The sequence below is a fragment of the Trachemys scripta genome, chromosome 14 (assembly GCF_013100865.1).
Source record: "Trachemys scripta elegans isolate TJP31775 chromosome 14, CAS_Tse_1.0, whole genome shotgun sequence".
NCBI lineage: Eukaryota > Metazoa > Chordata > Testudines > Emydidae > Trachemys > Trachemys scripta.
The window spans coordinates 12,951,441-12,975,380 of NC_048311.1; the positions used below are offsets into that span (position 1 = coordinate 12,951,441).

The window sequence follows — 23,940 nt, forward strand, 5'->3', positions numbered from 1 at the left end:
GCTCTGGACCCCCGGGCCTCCACCCCCCCGAAGAGAATGATGCAACCCTGTTCTCTAGACCGGAATGACTCTCAGCCAATGTAAAACAGGAGGGTTCATTGAGCATTGAACACAGGAAACTCTCTGACCCTCAGGCCTGGCCTCCCTCAGCACTGCATATCCCAGACTGCCTGCATCCAGGTGGGCTCTGCCTGCCCCCCTTCTCCAGCCCAGGGCCCCCCCTGCTTCCCAGCTGGGCATCTGCTATCACAGGCCCCAAGCCCCGCCTCTGTCCATTGTCTTCTTTCCAGGTAAACAGGGTCATCTGGGCCTCCTCTCCTCTCCGCCCTCCTCTGGCTGGAACTGGCTGGTTAGGTCATGGGATCCTCTTGTCGTAGCCCATTGTTCTCCCACTGGCCAGAACCAGCTGCGACTCCTGAGCTGGGCCTCCGGGTCATCAGGTCACCAGTCGCTGGGGTGTCCCTCCTCCAGGTCATCGGCTGGGGTCCCAAGTTCCCGCTCCGGTCCTCTGTAACAACAAACTCCCTCTCCCCTCACCTCGTTAAACCAGTAACACCCAGGGATACTGAGTCCCACTCCCTCTGCATGCAAACCATTGGAAAACCACGAAAAGATTAGAAAAACCCCCACTTCATCACATCCAGTCCCAGTCCTCGCCTGCTTAACATGTTCAGATTGATCTGTGCAGTGCAGGTTCGTTTCGTCGTCCTCCTTTTCTTTCTCCCAACTCCAAAGCCCAGGGCAAAAAGTCCCGTTTATGTGGATCCTCAAGCTGTAAGTAACATCCTAAATTCCTAGGACTCTTATTGGATGCAGTGTTTTTGTAGCTGTGTTGATCCCAGGATATTAGGGAGACAAGTCAAGGTTATAATTATAATCTATTATTAGCTCTGCAACCTAGAGTGGCAACAAGAGTGACCAAAGCTGTGTTAGAAGAAAATCTGTACTCAAGACAGGGCCTGATCCTGCATCCTTTTATCTGTACATTTGAGGCTAAATTAATCTCTGTTGTGGCTCCATGAGTGGTGAACTTGACTTTAAATCTACATTTTAATTCTGTTAAGGCCAAATCCTTGTGAAAATGAAGTAGACCAGAGTTTAGCCATAGACCTCAATGGGAGCAGGATTTGGTCCTGAGTTCAGGGATCTGTATTTCTGCCCTCACTCATCCCCAGAGAAATGGAAGCAGTGCAAGAAATGCAGCATCTCACTCAGCTCCATGTGCTGGAGATGCCATCAAATGCTGCAGGAGAAACCCTGAGCTCAGGAATCCCTTTTGGTTCCACTTTAGCTCAGTAAGGAGCATGCATTACAAAGGTGTTTGTGGCTGGTTTGCAGGTGAGGGTGTGGGAAATTGGTCAGAACACTCGCAAACTGGAGGAAGTTCTGAAGGAACACATATCCGCTGTGTCTTGCATCAAGATTAAGAAGAACAACCGGGAGTGTGTCACAGCCAGCATCGATGGAACGTGCATCATCTGGGATATTGTGTAAGGAGATCATTCCTCCTCGGCAATACAGCACTTCTCAGCTAGGCCATGGCTCTGGCCTTGCCAGTTTTGGGGTATGGGGTGTGCTTGTAAAGCTCTCGGCAGAGCCACCCCACACACAGGGTGCCCTGGGCAGCCAAGGTTCCCCTGAGCATGGTGTCCAGAAATGAAAGATTTTGCTACTATGATCCCAGTCCCTGCTTTATAAGGCCTTTTGTGAGGCAGCCAAGGAGGCGCAGCTTGGGAGAACAGACAGCATGGATAGCCTGTAGGAGGGTGTTCCCCTGATCAAATGAGTTCCACATTATCTGTACCTCATGAAACCCTATCTCCAGACCAGTATGTGATGGAGTGTCACCTGGGGGAGATGCCTCACACCCACAGTAGGTAAAGCTGTCTTAGGAAGAGAGAGATGAGTTTTGATAAACTCTGACTCAGGCTGCTTTGGGGGTATTTTTCAGACGTTTTATGAGGAATCAGATGATCCTGGCCAACACCTTGTTCCAGTGTGTGTGTTACCATCCAGAGGAGTACCAGATAATCACCAGTGGAACAGACAGAAAGGTAAGCACAACTTTAGGAAGTCAGCTTGAAGTAGCTCAGAACCTCAAGGGGCAGGACAGCAAGTCTTGTCACTGTCAGGGATTTCAGCTTCCAATCTGATCATGACAGGCCTTTATCAAGCCAGTGTGGGCTTTCCCATGATAGAAAGGCGGTTGTTATATGGGAGAGAATTTGTCACTTCAGTAATGTATGATTTAGGTTCATCACTGTCCAGGTTAACACTATCCTCCAGAAGCAAAGGAAATCTTCACACCAGTGCTGTACAAGTGATCTCTCATTTCTGATCTTGTTTCTAGATTGGATACTGGGAAGTATTTGATGGTTCTGCAATCAGAAATTTGGAAGGCTCCCTGACTGGCTCCATCAATGGGATGGATATTACATCAGATGGGACTTACTTTGTTACAGGCAAGTAGGATTGGGGGGGGGAACAATGGAAAAGAACCCCCAGAGAAGCAGAGGAAAAGTCAGCACCAGGAGAGGCAAAAAAAATAATGCAAAGGACCTCAGAGGGGTTAGGAAAGTGGGCAAGAAAGAACAAAATGAGATCCTGCTAATATGTCAAGAGGAAAAGAAAAGGAATCACTGAAGGGAAATACTATGGGCTTGATCCTGCAACACGCTGAGCACCTTCAGCTCCCACTGAAATCATTCGGAGATGAGGGCACTCAGCACTTCCCAGGATCAGGTCCTTAAAAACTAGTCTGTCATGGAGAAAGTATGGAGTTATTTTCAGCCGTGGTGAAACGCCATTGAATTCAGTGGAGTTGCACTAGGGATGAGTTTGATCCTTGGTCTTTCATGGCTTGTTGGAGCATCCATTCTCCAGAAACCTGGAAATCTCTCTGGTAATGTGGGAGTCCCTCTGGAGGGTTAAAAGTGGAGGATGACCCATGCTGGTTCTACAGCTACCTGAATTAAGCACTGGTGCATTCATCGCTAGCCATTCTCACACATCCTCTGAGCCTGACACTGGAGTGGCATGTGGAGCCATGTGATTGGACAGGCATGTGGTGAAAGTTGCAGTTTATGTACTGGGACCAGGTCCCTTAAGTTAACCTGTTAAATCAGCATTGAGAGAAAATTCTCGCTAAAGATTTGTAGTTTTGCTGGGTGGCTGTATCTCTGAATATAGCTTATCAGGTTCAGTCAGTGTAGGAGCCCATGCCAAGCACTGTGCTGATCCCAGACACAGAGAGTCACTGGTTCTAGTGGGAAAAAAGTCCTTTGCAACCACAATGCTCAGGACCTTGTATCGCACCCTTTTCCCATCCCAAAGCCAGGACATTCCTCTGCCTTTTCACCATGAACAAAAAGCAAGTGGTTCTTTCAGAAGCCCCCAGGGCTCCATGTAACCATCTGTCCTCCCTTGTGTCCCATGCAGGCGGTGACGATCACCTGGTGAAGGTATGGGACTATAACGAGGGTGAGGTGACTCACGTCGGCATGGGTCACAGTGGCAGCATCACCCGACTCAGGATCTGTCCTGGGAACAAATACATTGTGAGCGTGAGCGCGGATGGTGCTATCCTGCGATGGAAATACCCACACTCCTCCTGATACCTGGCACAGAAGCTGCAAGGCCATATGCCAGTTCTGAAAGCTTTGATCTTACAGTTGACACCGCTTAAAACGATGCAAACATTCCTACTATAGAGGAGACGTTGTTTTTATATTAGCTAGTATGAAATAACCAGGCCCTTCAGAGATCGTTTCTGGTGTCCGATAAGACTGATGGGCCTGACTTTCACAGGTGCTGAGCACTTGCAGCTCCCATTGACTCCACTGAAGATGGGCGGGGGGGCGCTCCTTCCTGCTCAAAGTCAGGCCCAGGCAGTTCTATTAGTGCTTGTGTTCTGTTGCTATCTTCTGTCCAAACACCTTTCTAGGTCTGTCTGTCTCCTTCACAGTGAATCGCTTGTCCTGTAAATGCGTTCTTCTGTGTTCATTTTTAATTCCTCTGGTTCTAAGCAAATGCCTTTTCCGCTTCAACTCCGAAATGTAACTTACAGAGCTCCTCAATTTAAGATTTTAAAGCAAGATTTTCAAAGGTGCGTGAGGATTCGGGGTGCCTTATTATTCGGGGGCCCAGCTTGACACCCCTCAAAGGGGCCTGATTTTCAGATATCTTCTAGAACGGTTGTCACTTGTGCTACAGTTAGATGAGGGTCCCTGGACAGCGTGGGTGTGCGTGCACATGCTGGGGTTTTGAATCTCTAACACAAGCTCCTTTTGGTATAGAAACTCACCTGCTTAAATGTCTTCTCTGCTCTTGCTGGAATCTTGTGGGATGTGATTAAGCTGCTGAGTTTTGCCTCTTCTATTTCTGCAGACTCAAGGCTTGATGCTCTGCAGCGATAGCCACGCTTTACTTTACTGCTGAGCTGGCAGGCCTGGAGTCTGAAGGTCCTGTCCTTCCCTCCAGGGCATTAACAGCATGGGCAGTAGCAGTGAAGGCTTCCCTGTGCTGCCCTGATAATGGGTATCAGCTCTGGAGAGGTGATGGCAGTTCAGCCTATCAAATGTTTGGCCTCGTCTGTCAGTAAGTAAGGAGAATGCTTAGGGCCTTTTGGGGTGAGCGTTTTGTCATGTGCACACCTGTCTAATAGGCATTGTGGGGAGACCCATTTGCCTCATTTCCCAGAGCCACTCACTATCCATCAGAAGCTCCCAGGCCTCTAATGCCAGGGGGTGGAATTCAGCTAGCAAACCAGGAGCGAAAGGCTTGTCTCCCTGGAGCTGTCCATTTGCCCTCGGGTATGGAGCTGTAGCATTGCACTCCTACATTACCTTGCACCTCAGGCTCTCAGGGCACGTGCACTGCCCAAGCACTAGCTGGCTGTCAGCACCCCATGAGGTAGCCCCATTTACAGAGGCGGGAGACAGAGGTATAGCATGGGGAAGTGACTTGGCTAGGGTCATGCGCTGAATCAGTGGAGAAATGCAGATTAGACCCCAAGGAAGTAGGTGTCTGGGTCTAGGCGTGCTCTAACTGCTAGACTCTGTTTCCTTCTATTTACAGAATGCAAGTAAAGCAAGGCTGCTCAGTGCCAGTCTCTTTAACCAGTGATTACCTGAACTGAAAGCTGGGAACACAGTGCACGGTCTACACCTAACCTGCATTGTGATGCTGCACCTGTTTAACTAAACTGGATATTGGCTTCATAGAATCATAGAATATCAGGGTTGGAAGGGACCTCAGGAGGTCATCTAGTTCAGCCCCCTCTCAAAGCAGGACCAATTCCCAACTAAATAATTCCAGCCAGGGCTTTGTCAAGCCTGACCTTAAAAACCTCCAAGGAAGGAGATTCCACCACCTCCCTAGGTAACCCATTCCAGTGCTTCACCACCCTCCTAGTGAAAAAGTTTTTTCTAATATTCAACCTAAACCTCCCCCACTGCAACTTGAGACCATTACTCCTTGTTCTGTCATCAGGTATCACTGAGAATAGTCTAGATCGATCCTCTTTGGAACCCCCTTTCAGGTAGTTGAAAGCAGCTATCAAATCCCCGCTCATTCTTCTCTTCTGCAGACTAAACAATCCCAGTTCCCTCAGCCTCTCCTCATAACTCATGTGCTCCAGCCCCCTAATCATTTTTGTTGCCCTCTGCTGGACTCTTTCCAATTTTTCCACATCCTTCTTGTAGTGTGGGGCCCAAAACTGGACACAGTACTCCAGATGAGGCCTCACCAATGCCGAATAGAGGGGTATGATCACTTCCCTCGATCTGCTGGCAGTGCCCCTACTTATACAGCCCAAAATGCCGTTAGCCTTCTTGGCAACAAGGGCACACTGTTGACTCATATCCAGCTTCTCGTCCACTGTAACCCCTAGGTCCTTTTCTGCAGAACTGCTTCCTAGCCATTCGGTCCCTAGTCTGTAACAGTGAATGGGATTCTTCCATCCTAAGTGCAGGATTCTGCACTTGTCCTTGTTGAACCTCATCAGGTTTCTTTTGGCCCAATCCTCTAATTTGTCTAGGTCCCTCTGTATCCTATCCCTACCCTCCAGCGTATCTACCACTCCTCCCAGTTTAGTGTCATCTGCAAACTTGCTGAGAGTGCAGTCCACACCATCCTCCAGATCATTAATGAAGATATTGAACAAAACCGGCCCCAGCACCGACCCTTGGGGCACTCCGCTTGAAACCGGCTGCCAACTAGACATGGAGCCGTTGATCACTACCCGTTGAGCCCGACGATCTAGCCAGCTTTCTATCCACCTTATATTCCATTCATCCAGCCCATACTTCTTTAACTTGCTGGCAAGAATACTGTGGGAGACCGTATCAAAAGCTTTGCTAAAGTCAACGAATAACACATCCACTGCTTTCCCCTCATCCACAGATCCAGTTATCTCCTCATAGAAGGCAATTAGGTTAGTCAGACATGACTTGCCCTTGGTAAATCCATGCTGACTGTTCCTGATCACTTTCCTCTCCTCTAGGTGCTTAGCTTCCCCGTTAAAAAATCCGTCTTTAAACCAATGTAGAGGGGCCATACACACAGCTGCACTGGTTTAAATACAGCGGTGCAACATCACACCTTTGTGACTCTGACTGTAGATGAGCCTTCAGGGTTCTGCCCTCCATGCTGTAGTTCCTAGGTGCTAGCTCCAGTCCAGTTATTTAGACTCTGGTATTGTACTAGCTGTGTGAACTCTGAGTTCTTGGAAAAAATGGGGCCCTAGGCCTTAGCAGACTCACCTAGTTTTCAAGTTGTGCTCCAGTACATCTCAGCAGCCCTGCTTCCTCCAGCACAGCCCTGCTCCTCCCAGCACATCTCATGATGCTCTAAGTGCAGCGTGCCTCCCACCATCATGTCCAGCTGTCCCAGGAGAGCCACTTGAGTTTTACAAATTGATCTGACCTACATGAATAACTCAGAGCAGTCAACATGCAGAGCAAACCCATTGCAATTCTTCCACCAGGAGTCAGGTTGTGTTTGGGAAACCTGATCTGCAGTCACAAATCCCCCCATTATGTATTTGCCTGGCAGCAGGCAGATTGTACTTCATGATCTGAATGTATTCACTACGCTAGGGTTAGTCATGAAGAACACTGCTGTTAATAATGGAGATCTATAACACTCTTACATAAGAATCCCATTGTAATTCAGCCATTATGAATGTGCTATTACCATAACGTGCTGTAGCATTTCTGTGCCCCTCTACTCACTGAGATAAAGGGAGCTAATGTTTCCCCAGTCACATCAACAGAAGCAAAAAGGTGTCTGTGAACAGAACTGCCGCTGCATGCATATTCCATCCCTCCCTTACAACCACTTCCTATTTGCCAGGTTAACACATGCTTTCTGGTTAGCAAGGTAATTGCTTTTGCTATCATCAGCAGGAAACAAGGTTTTGGGTGGTGCAGAAATAGCATGGTGCTGTGAGCCTGATTCTCAGTTACACTAAAGCCCCCCCTTACGCTGCGCTGGCAGTGTGAAGGGGGCCTTACAGTGGATGTGAGTTTCAGCCCCTTTGCACTGCGTAAGGGGACCTCAGGCCCAAGGTGGCGATTGTGAATTATTTTAATGATGGCTAGAAAAGCCAAGAGTGGCATCCTGACAGTCCCCTGTCATGTCTGACTCTCTCTGTGGTTAAATAACTGTCCTGGAGGTTATGGTGCCAGCCTAGAAGGCAATAGACCTGGGTTCCCAGCGCTGCCAGTGACACACAATGTGATACTGGGCAAGTCACTGATTTACTCCAGCTGAACCAGGCCCTGAATCTCTGCCTCTGTTTCCCCATCTGTCAATTAGGATAAATACTCGCGGAGACACAGGCCTGGGAGAGCTTTGAAGGGAAGCTTGTTTTTAAAGTCTAGTATAGTTCATTCAAGGAGCTTGGATCAGAGACGTGCTTTACAGAGAATTCATAGATTCCAGGGCCAGAAGGAACCACTGTGATCATCTAGTCTGACCTGTGTAACGCAGGCCAGAGACCGGCGCCGAAAAAATTCTTAGAGCAGAGCTTTTAGAAGGCAAGTGATTGTTACTGAATTGTCCTATTCCTAATACGAATGCTTCTGAATATGGATGTTTAACGTACTTCCCGGCTGCTGCCTCCTCTCAGCGTACCCTCAGCAACCCGGGGCACCTGTCTGCGCTGAATAACAACAGCCCCATTGATCCCAAAGGGCTTTTGCAGAATATACACTTCACCCTCTGCTGCAGCGCAACCATGCTTGGCCTGGAGGCAGGCAGCTGTGCACAGCAGAGGGAGGAAGGGAGGACCCTATTCTGATGCCTCAGGCCATGATATTCCCAGGCCTGCCCAGCGGTGACTGGGGGGCTGGTCTCTGGTGCGGCTTCAATGGCTCTGGCTAGAAAGATGATGACAGGCTTTACCTGTCAACTGTTAGAAGATGCAGAGTAAGAGCAAACACACTGGAAGCCGCAGGGTTAAAGGAGAGGGATTTGAGAGCCTGCAATTAATGAAAAGCCTAGGCAATGAGATGCATCTTACCATGCATTGTAACTGGGGCAGGCTCCCCTTACAGGCATTTCCCACAGGAGCAGATTGCAGAGGCAAGAGCCTGCAACTGCGGGTCCAGTTTGTACATTGCTGAGTGGGTCCCTGGCCCCTGCATCTCGAACCACCCCTGGAGAAGCTGGAGATCACTTAATGTCTCCATAGAGTAGACAGGATGTAGATTGTTTGCGGTCTTCTCATTCAAAAGACTCCAGTCAGTACCGAGTTTACAATGGCGCCATGGGGCCAGGCCCACACTGGGAAGGGGCCCATTACAGCCCAAGGCAGCCCAGCACCCAGGCCTTGCTGTGTGAGCGGCTCCCAGCCAGCAGGTCCCGCTCACCTCTAGGGGGCTCATCACCCAGCAGCTGGGCTCCACCATACAGGTTGAACAGGGCTGCTGGCCATGGGGGTGGGTGAACATTTGGGGGTTGCATCCCAGGAGTCTGCCCAGCTCCAGCTCCAAGCAGTCTCTGCTGCCTGCCACCTGTGGGGCCCGTCTGCTTTCCCAGGGCCAAGCCACCTGGGCCCGGTGCAGAAGCCAGCCTGATCTCAGCCAGTGGGGGGCGAGGATGGCAGCACAGGGGGCTCAGCTGGGCCCCACCAGGGGGCAAGTAGGTCCTGAGGGAGCCGGGCCCAGGCAGGATCCGCTCCTGCTCTGACCTGGCTGATCTCACTGCTCCCGAGAGGCCAGAGTGATTCCCACCCCCCCACACCACCCCGCCCCGACCGGCCCCAGCCATGCTGCAGGCTCAGCCCAGCAGCAACGGTCACCTCTCAGCGCAGCCGGTGAGTGCAGCTGGGGGGCAGAGCGTGCTGAGTAGGTCTCTGGGGGGCCTCTGAGGGGGGTGCGGGGTAGTGAGAGGGCGGGGGACAATGGGGAGTGGGGAAGGTTTGTGTGTTTTGGAGTGCTGGACATAGAGAGGTGTGGGCGGTCTATGTGGTGGGGCACTGAGCAGTGGGGGTCTGTGGGGCGCTGTGCAGTTGTGGTGGTTCTGTGGGTGATGGGGTGCTGGGCAATGGGGGGGCTATTGTGGGGGGGTGCCTGGGCCCACCCCCGAGAGAAATGCGCACTGGCAGTGCAGGGCGGGGCAGGCTAGTTTCTAAACAGTGCCCCCATCCGGCCCTTTGCTCCGGGGACCGCCCCCCCCTGCGCCATGGCCCATTGCCCCCTTGGAGGCCCAGAAAAGGTTAATCCAGCCCTGACTCCAGTACAGCAAGTTGCATGGAACTCCTTTGCCTCCTTCAGCAGTATGAAGGGTTGAGTTAACCCTGCCGGGCTCCAGGGAGTCTGCGTATTTCAAACCTGATGCCTAGACTATGAGCCTGTCCCCTCTGGCAAGAATGTTTTTCATGCACAGTCTAGATATCCATGTTCCACTCAACGCATTGCTCAAAATGTCATTTTACCAATGAAAAACTCCCAGACCTGGTGCATTAGAGAAACTGCTGTGAACTAATAAATTAAAGTAGAGATGTTTCTAATGCACAAGCCAGATTCCCAGGCTGCAGTGTGTGTGTGAACGAAGATGGGCCAGCAGCGCTGTTTGATTTTGAACAGCTGCCGAACAGCTCTGACTGTCTAGTTGGAGGAGTGTAATGATTGGCTCTCCTTGGCGCTCAGTACAGTGTACTGAGAGTTAACAATGTGAAAGCAGAATTCCTTTAGGGACACTGCAGTGGATCGGCTTCAAATGCTAGCCTAGATGTAGGGTTGCCAATTTTGTTGGATGTATTCCTGGAGGTTTCATCACATGACATAATCTTTAACTGAAGGTTAATCTTTTAATTCCTGAAGACTCCAGGACAAACCCGGAGGGCTGGCAACCCTACCTATATTCAGCATCTGACTGCTTCCTGGTGCTGGGCATTAGCCAATGAAGACTACTAGCAAACTCAGCCTAAAGTCCCATTCAGTCTGACCCCAGAAAGGAAGGATTGTCCAGTGATTAGGGCACTAGTTGAGGATTTGGGAGGCCTGGATTCAATTCCTTGCTCCATCACAAACTCTTTCTGTGACCATGGGCAAGTCACTTAGCCTCTCTGTGCCTCAGTTTCCCATCTGTAAGATAGGGATAAAAGCACTGCCCTATTGCCTGGGTTGAGAATGTTAAAGCTTGTGAGGCCCTGAGTGATGCCATAAGGGTGGCTATAGAACTGCTCTAGATAGACATGGTTTAAGGACAGGCCCAGGAGAGAGAAAATTTCTTCAATCTCTCTTATGGCCTTGAGCAGCCTTCCCATTTCCCCATGAGCCTCCTCTCCCAGCATCCTGGCTCCAGCAGTGGAGGGCTGGACAGGGTTCCCAGAAATACTAGTCCTTGAGTCAGCCAGAAGGAGTCACTAGGGAGGGGCACAGAGCAATCTACACCCTGATCACGCTCTAGGCCTGGCTGGCTCAGAATCAAACTTACAGCCCCGATCCCCTTTTTTATTTTGAATCATTTGTTGGTCATGGCTGCCGAGTAGGTGCTTTTTCATAGGAAAAGTTCATGCTATTAAAGAGGGGAAATGAACAGCCTGGAAACACATCCCAGTCCAACTACCAAGAGCAGCACCTAACCCCTCCTTGAATCCAGCGACTCTCCTCTCTGCGGCAACTCCGGTGAACTTGATTTAAAAAGCACTCTCTGCATCTCGGAATGAGTAATTAGGCTTACACAGCCCAGTGAAGCCTTTGGTGCATGCTCTAGCCTATGTATCACAAGCCAATGACAGAAATGTAATAGAATGTGTTTGTTCCGTCATACCAAATTACCGCTGATGCTGGATGGCAGCAGGTGAATGATTGACTTGTGTTCCTATTTAGTGTGTCCACTAGAGGGCAGTTGAGTGCATTCCTAGCCCACCTGAAAAAGTTTAGGTCCTAGATTATATAAGCAGACATAGAATGTAATGTAACTTGCATTGCAAACCCCCTTTTTACTGTGGAAAATCCAGAGGAATGACATGCCTGAAGCATAAGATTGGTTGCCACTTCAGTCTTTCCAATGGATAGAAGCCCCCAAGGACCAGGCCTGGCCAGATGCATGCCATGTTTGTGAGACTGTTGATCATGTCTTTAAAGTGGGGGTGTTAAAAGATTCCTCCGTCCCCTCTCACTCCTGATGTAAATGGACCAGAGCTTCCCCTGCCCTGCGCTTTGCCCCCTGCTGCCTCAACATCTCTATCATGGATCACAGCCTCTTATTTCGGAGGGGATAATGGGCAAAAATAAGCTGGGAGATGCAGGCTCTGTGAAGCAGTGCAGCCAAGAGCCATACATATTCATTAAAAACAAAGCAAAATTGCTGCAAACAACGTGCATAAGTTACTGCAGCTCAGGGGCAACAGTAAGTTATCTGCTGACCTTTCCTGTTCAAAGCCAATGGAGCATATCCATTGCTGTTCATCAGCATGATGTGAGATCGCTAGGCAAGCAGCCTTTACCTGCCTCTATGCTATTCATACAGACACTTATTCCGAGAAAGGCAGGACAGACACATTTTTAATACAGGCACTAAATAACTGAGCTGGCAATCTATAATTTCATTAGGATGAAGAAGTTTAATAGGAAGAAGGCTGGTGCAATGTAGAGCTCCCTCTTTCTCTCTTGAATAATAAAAATTGGGCTTTAAAAAAAAATTGTTTTAGCAGTTCCCCCATCCCTTTCTCTCCCTCCCACCCCGCAATGATACAATCACATTCTTAGCCCTCATTTCTCAGCAGGTCAGTACCAGAAATTTCCTTGCCATCATACAGATATTAGATTGATACTAATATTTAATTCTTCCTTGTCTTATTTAAAGGGGATATTTTGTCTTAAGTGTGTTGGATAAAAGCTTAAATTGCACTTGCATACACACCAATAATGCTTACCACATACTTAGTGTCTTGCACCTTCAAAGCATTGTGCAAAGATTAGCTAGCTAATCTTCACAGCACTCCTGGAGCTAGGTAAGTAAGTAGAGATACACAGAGGTTAAATCCTTCTGAGCTGAGCCTCATTCCAAACACACCTTTGCTGATCATATTCCACATTCTCCTGCATGTTGAATGAGAAATCCTACTCATCATTCTTACCCACACATGAACAGGGCCAATAGACAATTGGGAGATTGCATATTGGTAGAGAATTTCCACTCAGCTACACACATATACTAAGGCAGCGCCAGTAGAACAGGAGATGCTTAGTAAAAGCTCCTTGTCATACAGTAAAAAGAAGAACAGGAGTACTTGTGGCACCTTAGAGATACAGACTAACATGGCTGCTACTCTGAAACTTGTCATACAGTAACATCCATTGTGTGTGTGGGAAGTGTATTTTTTAAACCTTTGTGATTTGGCTAAAGCAAAATGGATTATCACTAGGCCACCCTATAACAGATCTATGGCCTAGAGTATATTTCCCTGCTAAAAGGCAAATCTATCTATCTATCTATCCATCCCCATACACATACACCCTCTCTCCCTAAACCTCTATCTATCTATCAACTATCTATCTATGGTTTTACAGCAGACCCAACACCCAACCTTGGTATCAGAAGCATGGCAATTGTTCATACAATGGGAGCAAAGAATTTTTTTAGAATACAAAAATGTATTTTTCCACCCTCTTTGTACTTGAAATTGTCTGAACCATTTTCCTTAGACTTTCTCCCCAAAATTTGCTTCTAGCCTAAGACCTAAATGGAGAAAATGTAGGGCCTGAAAAGTCTGAGAAACGCCTTTGAGAGGGGAAATGTTTTCACAACCTGAACTGTAACACTGGCTTTGTGCTGCAGCTGTAATAAATCTTCATTTTAATCCAAATAACAAGGCACGGAGTACACAGCTATTTTAGGAAAGGCAAAGATCACAAATAAAGTTCCTATTGAAAGGAAGATTGTCATAGTAAGAATTTCTGACAGTCACCCTGCCATGAGAAATGATTCTTTCAGGTCATAAGTAATGACATTACCTATGATAAAGGTGTAAGGCCATGATCCTGTTATTGGTTTCACGCAAGTGAACCATTGTGCCCATGTGGAATCCTGTGGATGCTAAGGGGGTTCCAAAAGGGTCTGCCCACATTCATTTGGTTGCCTAAGACTTTAAAGGCTTGATCCTGGATTCAGAGAGCACTGCGGGCCCTCAGCTTCCCAAAGGATCAAACTCTAAATTGCCAGCTCCCAGCCAAGGCCTGGACCCTCAGTGAATACAGGACGAGTTGTCCTCACCAGACAAAATGCAATAGCCTAGTCATTTATTATTATGTAACATGCATTTGTTAAGTGCAGCAATGTGTTTGATCTTATACTAGGGTCAAAAATAAAGATGGTTTCTGCCACACAGCTCTTGTCATCTAGGGCTGGATCTATCAAATTCTTTCTACAGGGCATAGTGCTTACTCTCTGGGAGCCGTCCCCTTGTCTTTAATAGGGTTGCTCGTGGTTCTAAGCACTGTGTCCCAGATCCTCCAAGGCATTTAGGTGCTTAACTTCCATGGAAACCAATGGGAGTTAGGTGCCTAAATTCCTTGGAGAATCTGGGCCTATGCCCACTAGTAAGTGTTTTCAGGACTGGGACTTAAAAGACAGTCACAGCAAAGGTTAGACATACTGGGGAACCCAGAAGAAGGAGTAATTTACCTTTCTGATTTAAAAAAATATATAAATTAACTTAATATCTTGTGGGAACTGCAGATTTAAAGTTAAATTTTGAATAAGACAAGGAAGAATTAAATATGAGCATGAATCTAATATTTGTACCATGGCCATTCCTACTGGATAGAGGAGCAATCCCATTTATCTGGACTGTTCACATCACCCTTAGCTCATAAGGTGTGTAGCTGTGGAGTGAAGCCCACACCTTACCGACACTCAAAATGGATCTGACCTTAGATAAAGGTAAAAATCTTATCAGTATGTCAAACCATTGCCTGACCTGTGTTGCTGATAATTCTGGAGATTGTTAAATCTGACATTGTTGAGCAAATGTACTTTTGATGCTGTTGGTTTATTTTCTGTTCTTTGTTCCATCTAGGCAGAGACACTACTTCTAGTCAGTTTCACTATCAGGGTCTAGTCTGTTTTGCTTTCTCATTCTAATCAATTTTGGTTTCTGGTTCTAAGAAGTTTCACTCTCTGGGTCTAGTCAGTTTTGCTTTCTAGTTCTATTCTTTCATTATCTGGTTCTACTCAGTTTTGCTTTCTGATTTAATCAATTCTTTGCTTTCTGGATCTAATCCCTTTCACTATCTGGTTCTACCCTGTTTCACGTTCTGATTCTAGTGGCTTTCTAGTTCTAGTCAATTTCACTATTTGAGGCTCTTCAAGTTTGGTTTCTGTTTCCAGTCATTTTCACTTTCCAGTTTCTGTCACTTTTGCTATCTGATACTTAGGTCTTGTGGGAGGCTGCTGTGTCAACCGAAAAAATCAAATTGTTTTCATTTGTCCTTGAAGACATTTCTAGCCATGTTAGGTTAGTGAAGTAAAAAGAATGGAGGACAGTCCGTTTAAGGCAAAACCTACCTTTGTTAAATAATCTAATTGAAAAATATGACAGCATTTCTCATATAAACTATTCAGTGAATGTTACTCACCCAGTTCTTGGGGACTTGGCCTAGTCAGACTTTTGTCTCAGGGTTTTCTACATGATTTTGAGGTCCCATCATTCCTATGATGTAATGAGACCGGGCCAGATTGTGTACCTTTCAGGACAGAGTATGAGATGCTGTGGGAAGTCCTGTGTGGTTCTTGGGGCTTAGCTTGACATGGGTATCTTCGGTGTGAAGTCCTGGAGTGGCTTTTGGAAATTTAATTCATAAAATGGGTTTTTTATGTACTTACTTTTACTGAAGGGGGTTTCATTTATAAAGGAAAAGAGCCGTCAGCTTCTAGGCTGCGTGGGTACTGATAGATGGGCTCTCCAGCCCCAGGGACATGAGCAGCTTTGCAATGAGTCAGGATTGCCAGCTCAAACTCTCCAAATCATGACTCCAGCCCTGCAAATCATGAGCTTTTTGAAATGTGGGGTTCGTTCTGATTTCTGAACCTTTCAGGTGCAGTCAGGTCACCTTCCAAGCTTTTCACGGCAACCCTGTGGGCTAAAAAAAACATTTTTTTCTTTTCTTACTGAAAGCTGAGATTCTCATGTAACCATCATGGTCAGGAGCTGTGGCTTTAAGCAAAGCGTCAGAGGTGGTGAGGCTTCTGATCAGATCCTGAGAGCAGGCCACACTGCAGCAGTCTCAGAGGTGGGATCTGAATCCAGCCTCCCACAGAGTCCAAGGCTCAGCTCCAGGCCCACCTGACATCTGCTGTGTAGTGACCACCAGCCTCTCCCTTACAGCTGCTGTCTGTGTTACACCACCACCCTGCTCTTTACTATTCTTATCCTCACAACACTCCTGGGGGGTAGGCATTACTATCCCCATTTCATAGATGGGGAATGGAGGCCCAAACAAAGTGACTTGCCCAAGGTCACATAAGAAGTCTGTGGCAGAGCTGGGACTTCAACCCAGGTCTCCCGATTCCCAGTCCCCTCCCTCCATGATCTATTTTCTACTGATAGTACATGCAGTGCAGAGTGATCTCTATGGGCTCTCCAGGGGTCAGACTTTGCAGTTCAGGGTTGCCAGCCTTCCTAACCAGGCCCATCCCAGTCCCACTGAAAACTGCCCCAACATGCACCAGTCTTAGGAAGAGCTGAGTCTTCGTTAGCCAGGGCACAGCAGAGGCTGCACGGCTCCGTGGCTGCTCCCCTCTGACATTGAGATGAATCACAGAGATAAACCTCCCTCCTGACTGATGGGCTGGAGCCTGGGCAGTACAGAACACCCTCGGCTCTGCTGACTCCAGGAGTTAACTGGCACGCAGGACTGGACCCATCAATAGTTCTCCTCTAGCTCATATCTAGCACTTTTCATCCATAGATCTCAAAACACAAGATATTTCTTTGGGGAGGAGGGAAATGCCCCTTCATGTCAGTCTCTCTGGGGAAAAGTCAGTATCAAAAGGCCCAGCCTGGCACAAGGTGGCAGCTGTGGAGGTCCCAGTGCTGGAGACTTGGACAGCTCCTCGGGAACCAGACTGCTGGGTGAGGATTTCGTGGGGACCAAAGAGAAGGGGGCAAGAGAGTAGCAGAGAGGGTGACCTGAGCAGAAAGCATCCCCTCCACTTAAATAACAGGGTCCTCGAATGACATCCCTCCCCCACTCCTCCCTCCTGTCACTGAGCTGGAGTGGCAGCATCCCAGCTGGGCATCTAGGAAAACGATGGACTGCGCTGGTACTATTTCAAACGCGCCCGACGGCATATTTCCTTCATGTTCCTGCATGGAGCAGCTTTTTGGCCAGACCCCATTTGGGGAGTGGCCTCAGGACTTGGACCTGATGGCAGTCTCCTCGTCTGGGTTTGCTGGGAGAGAGAATTTCAGGCTTTGGAGAGTCATCTCTGGGGGATCCGAGAGCTCCTTCCATCTGCACCGTTCGGTTCTCACTCTCTCTGCCCATTTTGCATTACCGGATTTGGGTTGATCTTGCCTGAGAGAACATCTGGGTTTTTATAAAGTGCTCTGCCTTCTTTGCAAAGCCACCTGGCACAGCTAAGGCCCAGAGAGTGACCTGACCCAGCGGACTGGCTCGAGACATGCGGAGGGCACTGGATTTACCCAAAAGCTGCTTTCTTGCAGTGTGGCCACATCAGATGACTTTGGCGGCTGCTTTGGCAGGATTCTCTTTCACTGCTCCGGGTCCTTATGTGGGACTGGTGCCCTTCACATGCTGTAGTGCCACCCTATATGCCAGGGCACTGGGCTTCCCCCTTGTGGCCACAAAAGACCCAGGAAGCATCTCCCAGGATGAGAGAGCCACATGCAGTTTTAAAACAGCTGTAGGCTGTGCTGCTGTCTGACTACTTGGCACTCAGGGATCCTGGCCCAGCCTCCAAGATCAGGCCAGAATATCTAGTCGGGCCCTGTTCTGGAGTGCAGGCCTCTCTGTGGGGTTTGTCCTGTGGCCCATCACCATAGTGTCTGGGTGCCTTCCACGTAAAATCAACTGGTAAAGTCCTTAGTAGATCTCCTGGAGTCTCCGGTTCTTCCGTCCTTTGAGGCTGGAGAAACTCAGCTTGGGGACAGGGCTTTGTTTATTTTTGTCCTGCTGACTTCCGTGGAAAATCTGTGCCCAGAGCACTTCCAGGCTCAGGCCCAGCGTGGCCCTGGATTAGCATCTTCCACCCCAAAGGAGCTCAAAGCACTTTGCAAAGATCAATGGGTGAAGCCTCCCCACCCCACTCTTGAAGGCTTATCTCCATTTCACAGATGGGGAAACTGAGACACTTGTCCCAAGCGCCACACAAGTGAGACAGAACTAGGAACGGAGTCCTGATGTCTCAGATACGATTCCTGGGTTTTAACCACCCAGCTCACCTCTCCCTCAGTCTCCTGCCCCGACGCTGCCCCTCCCTTCGCAGTTCTCAGCAACCCCCATTGGGGGGGAACCATTCTGGTACCCGCTTGTGGAACCATTCTGGTACCCGCCACAGTGGGTCAGTGCTGGTACAAGACACCTGCCTAGCCCAGGCTGCTCTGCTCCAGCCACAGTCCTGTCTTTAAACTGGAAGATATTATTGCAGGGTGACAGCTCTTCTATATCTAGGGCTAAGAACAGCTTTCTGTTTAAAGACTGACTCTTCTAAGTGCTCTAAAATCTACACTGTTCCCCGGATCGCCTTGAAATTTGATGTGCTTCATGAGGTTGTGGAGTATTGTTAGGGTTCCAATTTGGGGGCCATTTAATCAAGGGGCTGCTGAGATACAGCTCCCCAAATAAAACAGCATTTCCTAAAGTTGAAAGATTCTAGCAACCTTTTTTTGCTCATAACTAGAGATCAAACCAGGGCTCACATTGTCGCACCAGCATCTCCGGTGCTTGAGGACTACCCCAACGGAGTGCATGGCCCCTTTGGGGGAAATCAGATTAAAACATTATTTGGAAAAGATGTTGCTTCTCCAGTGAGGCTTGTCATGGGCCTCCCCTGCATGCTCAGACAGAGGAGTTAACAAGATGGGTAGCCTCCAAACTTTTGTAACAGCTGGATAGCCCAAGGTCTTTTTGTACCCGAGCCATCCAGCTGGTGTCAGTTCAAGTCCTACCTGAGGCAGAAACACGGGAACAGTTGAGAGGCATATTGCTACAATTGGTGGGGGATGGGGGGAGGGGTTGTGGGGGAATGTAAAAAATGCGTAAAGAAAAAATAGACGTGCACATACTTCTGACAGGAGGGGGCATTTTCAGGGGTGGAAGAGGGAGGGAATAGGGGTGAGAGGGGCTTGGGGCTGCATCGAGGGGAGGGGGATAAATGGTAGAGGAGGTGAGAAGGGTGTGAGTCTCTGATGAGGGTGAGAGGTAGAGGGACACTGGGAAGGGGACATGAGGATGACTGGCAGAGGAACGGGGGGAGGAGAATGGGGCAGGGCTGGATGTCAGCCTCACGTTCTTCCCTTCTGTGTATGCCAGGAGTTGGGGGGCTTAAGCCCCTCTCCCTCCCCTCATGGGAGCTGGGGTCCCTACTCCCCAGGGAATGTTTGAGCCCCTCTCCCTGCCCCCATGGGAGCTGGGTCCCTGCCCCCCAGGAATGTCTGAGCCCCTCTTCCCTACCCCCATGAGAGCTGAGGTCCCTGCCCCCCAGGAATGTCTGAGCCCCTCTTCCCTACCCCCATGAGAGCTGAGGTCCCTGAGCCCCAGGAATGTCTGAGCCTCTCTCCCTACCCCCATGGGAGCTGGGGTCCCTGCCCCCCAGGAATGTCTGAGCCCCTCTCCCTACCCCCATGGGAGCTGGGGTCCCTGCCCCCCAGGAATGTCTGAGCCCCTCTCCCCTAGCCCCATGAGAGCTGAGGTCCCTGAGCCCCAGAATGTCTGAGCCTCTCTCCCTACCCCCATGGGAGCTGGGGTCCCTGCCCCCCAGGAATGTCTGACCCCCTCTCCCTATCCCCATGGGAGCTGGGGTCCCTGCCCCCCAGGAATGTCTGACCCCCTCTCCCTATCCCCATGGGAGCTGCGGTCCCTGCACAACAGGGAATGTCTGTGCCCCTCTCCCTACTCCCATGTGAGCTGGGGTCCCTGCACAACAGGGAATGTCTGTGCCCCTCTCCCTACCCCCATGGAGCTGGAGGAGGGGGGACCCTGCCTCTCTTGGGGTGTTTGAGCCCTGTTCCTTGCCCCCGGTTTGTGTGCCTGGACTCAAACAGAGCCGGCTCCCCTGATAGAATACCACACTCGTGAAATGTAACAATCACTTTGTCCCCTTTTACAGCCCTTCACACTGGCACACAGCATCCAGCGCATTCCTCCGCCATTCAGTAAAGCTACACCTCACGCTTGGCCTACACTTCAAATGTAGATCGGTGGAGCTGTGTTGCTCAGAGGTGTAGAAAGGTGGAGACAGATTGATACATCACTGAACCCAACAGACTATGGTGTGAACAGCTCCCCTGCAGGGTCTTTGCAGTCTCCTTCCCCCGCGGCTGTATCTTCCCACTGATCGGTGTTATTTCTTACCATGAGGCAGCCCCAGGAGCGGCCCAGGGCCCCATGGTGCCAGGAGCTGTGCAGACACAGCACACAATGCCAGCCCCTGCCCCAGAGAGCTGGCAATCTCAGTAGGTTCCCCTCCCCTGCCTGCCTGGATTGGAGGGGTTTCTCCCATGCTGAGCACCCTGCCGGTTGCTGGACCAGGAGGAAGGAGACAAACTCCCGCAGGAGCTTGTGCTGGCCCCGACTCCTGCCCATGAATGCCACTGCCACGTTTAATCCTCATATGTCTGGAGGATGGGACATGGCCCTGCCCTTCCCCTTCTCCCCAGGGTTAAGGAGCCCCCAGATCCTGCTGCCTGGGGGAAGCAGGACTGGGGCTGAGAACTTACCCTGGATCACTTGAATTTTTAGGACGATTTTGCCCCTCTTGGGAGCATCTGGCCCAGCTCTCCTCAGACATAAAGGAAGGAGGGATGCCTGATGGGGAAGCAGGGAGAGGAGTTATTCAGGGCATGGGACCTGGGCCTATGCTGGCAGGAATGGGATAAAGCTGAGCCCAGGCTGACGCTGAGGGGGCAGCTGCCTAGCGCTGAGCTCCACTGGGCTGCAGGACAGACTCCCCAGGGAAGCGACCGGAGCCCCAGAGCTTGTGGTGGTTAATGTTAAACTGCACAGTGGTGCTGAGAATTCACTGAGCGGTGCACTCCTGCACTGGCAGAGAGCAGGACGGCATGGGCCTGCACAGGCTGCCCCAGCTCGGAGGCTGTGAAAGTTTACCATGCTTTTCAGGGCCCAGGCGTGGTGGGACTGAAGATGTAGGAGAAAGTTACATAACTTTGCGGGGGAGGGGAGAGTGCTCTCCCTGTGGTCTGAAATATACAGAAAAAGTGATTCTATCAGGCAGTGGTAGGATGGGAACCATGGTGGGGTGGTGGAAGGGAGTCATAGTACCTGATCAGGGCCGGGAGAGAGAAGGGGACCCCGCCAGGTATAAAACTCTCTCCTCACACCAACCCATCAGTCGATGCAGGATCCTTGCAGAAATGAAGCAGACACCTCTGCAACGCGGGCCTGGCTGGTTTCACCAGCTGCTGGACACGCTGGGCAGGGTCACTGGCTTCCTACCCTGCTCAGCACCTCAGACACGGCCTCTCATTCAGGTTTGTTCGGGTGATGTGGAAAAACGAAGAAAAGTGGGGGTGGGGTGGGCGGTGACAGGGTGAAAGCAGCAGCTGTGGGAGGGTTAAGAGCTCCCTGCCTATCCCATGCCCAGATGGGGTATACAACAGAGAAGAAAGAGGGTGTGGGGGTGTGGTTTTCTCTCTCCCCTTGGCTGGTTGAGGCCTCTGTGGACTAGTGCAATGGTCGCTGCTCTGATCCACATAAATGTCTGCTCCTCTTTGAAATCCTGCTAAGCCAGTTGCCTCAGTGATATCCTGTGGCAGTGGGTTCCACTGGTCAATTATTTCTGGTATGAAATCAAAAAGATTGCCCTGCACGCTGCTGGATGTTGTTGCCATTGAATTTCATTGTGTGCTCTCTTGTTCTTGCACTATGGGATGGATCGCAGACGGAGTGACCTTCCCTGTGCCATGCCTTTAGACACCTCTCGCCTTTGCAGGGGGAGAGGATTCAGCACCCAGGGATGTGGCCCATGTGTTTTTGCCATCTCACCCATTCCCAGCCGCCCCTGTGCCATGCGGACGACTCTGCTTACACAGAAAATCTGTGGGAAAATCTGAGGGCAGCTACAAAAGAGGCTCCTGCAGCAACACATCAATGTGCCCACAGGCCTGCTTCATGTCTGGAGGCAGCGTTTGCTCCTCACACAATAGATCATGGTTAAGTGTGACATTTATTAGTCCTGCCTGTTTGGGAGAGGAAGAACCTTCCCATGTCTCCAGCCCTCACGAGCCTCTTAACCATGGGCTGCTGGCTGCTGTACATCACTGTGTTACTGGCCTGTCACATACACCAGTGGGGGAATAATGTCACTGCCAAAGACATGCCAGAATTTCACCCGCAGCCAGATCCATGCTCACACGTGCCTCTCTGCAATCAGCTGTCAGCCGGTTCGTCCCTGCACGAGAGCCAACAGACAGGCCGGTAAGTGGCAGCTGGTAGCTGACAGCTCGGTAATGAATCCCCCTGGGGGTCCTGACCTTGCACCCTTTGTGAGTTACTCAGTCACCCGTGTCTCGCACAATAGGGAGGAAGCACTACTCTGCTGCACCCGTGAACTTTCTACCCCTTTGGCTCAGCCTTCTTTTTGTTGTTGTTGTTGGTTAAGCAAACTTTTCAGGGTGTGTCTTTATTTGCTTTGCACTGCTAATAAAAATGGATATGCAACTGGGCAAGGAGTTAGCGCAGAGGCAGAGCCCAGGGACTTGTCAGAGAGTAGGGCAGCTCTCCCTGAGAGGCTGGCACCAGGTGTGAAATCATGGTCTGTCATCTCCAGATATGAAGCCCCTTAGATGCAGAGGAACCCCTATGGTTCTGCTACAGCGACTTGGGGGAGAGGCTATGCACCCTGGGCTGTGGAATCAGTCCAGTGTGTCAGAGCACTTCACATTAATGCATGTGTGATGCAACCCCTTGTATGAGCAATGGGGATTGAACCTGCAACCTCTGGATCTTAAACATGAGCCTCTATTAGCTAAGGCTGTAGTAGAAGACTCATCAACCACTATCTGTGTCCCAGAGTGCCAGGCTCCCCCGCTATGGAATCTCATTTCAGAGCCCTACTCACCTCAAATCCCCACAGGAGAGGCCTTTAGCAAGGCTGGACTGTTAATGTTGATTTTCAATACATCTTGGGAGCACCAGGAATCCTGAAAGAAAGCTGAGTGCACAACAATGGGACAATATGACTCGAAAGGACCCGATCCTGTATTATGGTTCCCCCACCCCCACGAAGAGCAGAACATGTCCTTTCACTGAGCCATAGGACTGGAAGGGACTTCCTGGGTTATGGAGTCCAGTTCCCTGCTTTTGCAGCTAACACCATCATAAAATTCTGTTCAGAAACTTATCAAGCTGCATCTTCGAACCAGCTGGATTGTTTGCCACCAGTCCTCCTTTTGGGAGGCTGTTCCAGAACCTCCCTCCTCTGACAGTTAGAAACCTCCTTTCACTCTGGATGACTTTTATTTCAGATTAAGGAAAACAACAAGAAAAGGAAGAACAAATACACACAGAGAGAGCACAGTGTGTGTGACTCCTCTGGAAAACTCTGCATCTGAAATGAAACACAAAGTGGAGGGGATGCCTCTGTGTCTAACAGTGCAGCATAGCAAAATCTCCTATCAGTTACATAGCTGCACACACCACAACCTGCGAGCCCACTGTACATGGGAGTCCTATGGACTCCAAGGGAGCATGGTTTGTAGCGCTGGGTCCACAGCTTGTGTAATTTTCTCTCTCTGGAGCAGGAACTCTCTCTTATGGTGCGTCTATACAGTGCCAACAATGGGGGCCTGATCTCAGCTGGGGCCACTGTAATACTGTTCCCACTGGGGAAAGAGGTGGATTTATCCCCCAGTGTTTTACTTTCTTTTTGATGTCTCGCTGAGGGCACCTGCAGGAAATGGACTAGTACATTTCACTCCATTCCTCCCCCCCATCTCCCTTGTTACATAGGTGAGTGCTGGCCTTAGAGGCTGAAGTGGCACAGCTGGCTGGGAGCAGTGGTTGTGAATTGCCGCTGTGCGATGCTGTAGCTGTCATAGTAACCTAGTACCAAGGCTTTAGGGGTTTGTGTAAAGGAAAGTGGGTCCCAGGCTCTCACATGGATAGAAACATTGTCATGATTTTAAAAATACAAATAAAACCACCATTCTTTTTTGTTGTCTGAAATTCAATTAATTCCCCCCCCACACACACACTCCTGATGGCTTCATGGTTAGGGGCTAGT

The 23,940-nt window shown here is 49.7% G+C and overlaps 1 protein-coding gene across 1 annotated transcript in view; it reads left to right on the top strand.

The window, feature by feature from the left end:
- Nucleotides 1-4,108, top strand: part of CFAP52 (cilia and flagella associated protein 52) — a 36,277-nt gene extending 32,169 nt beyond the window's left edge. The window contains exons 11-14 of the mRNA XM_034790468.1: nt 1,339-1,490; nt 1,952-2,054; nt 2,351-2,462; nt 3,439-4,108. Coding sequence (XP_034646359.1) covers nt 1,339-1,490; nt 1,952-2,054; nt 2,351-2,462; nt 3,439-3,614 — 543 coding nt within the window. The 3' untranslated portion in view covers nt 3,615-4,108. The remainder of the gene's footprint in view (nt 1-1,338; nt 1,491-1,951; nt 2,055-2,350; nt 2,463-3,438) is intronic.
- Nucleotides 4,109-23,940: the final 19,832 nt, after the last annotated feature.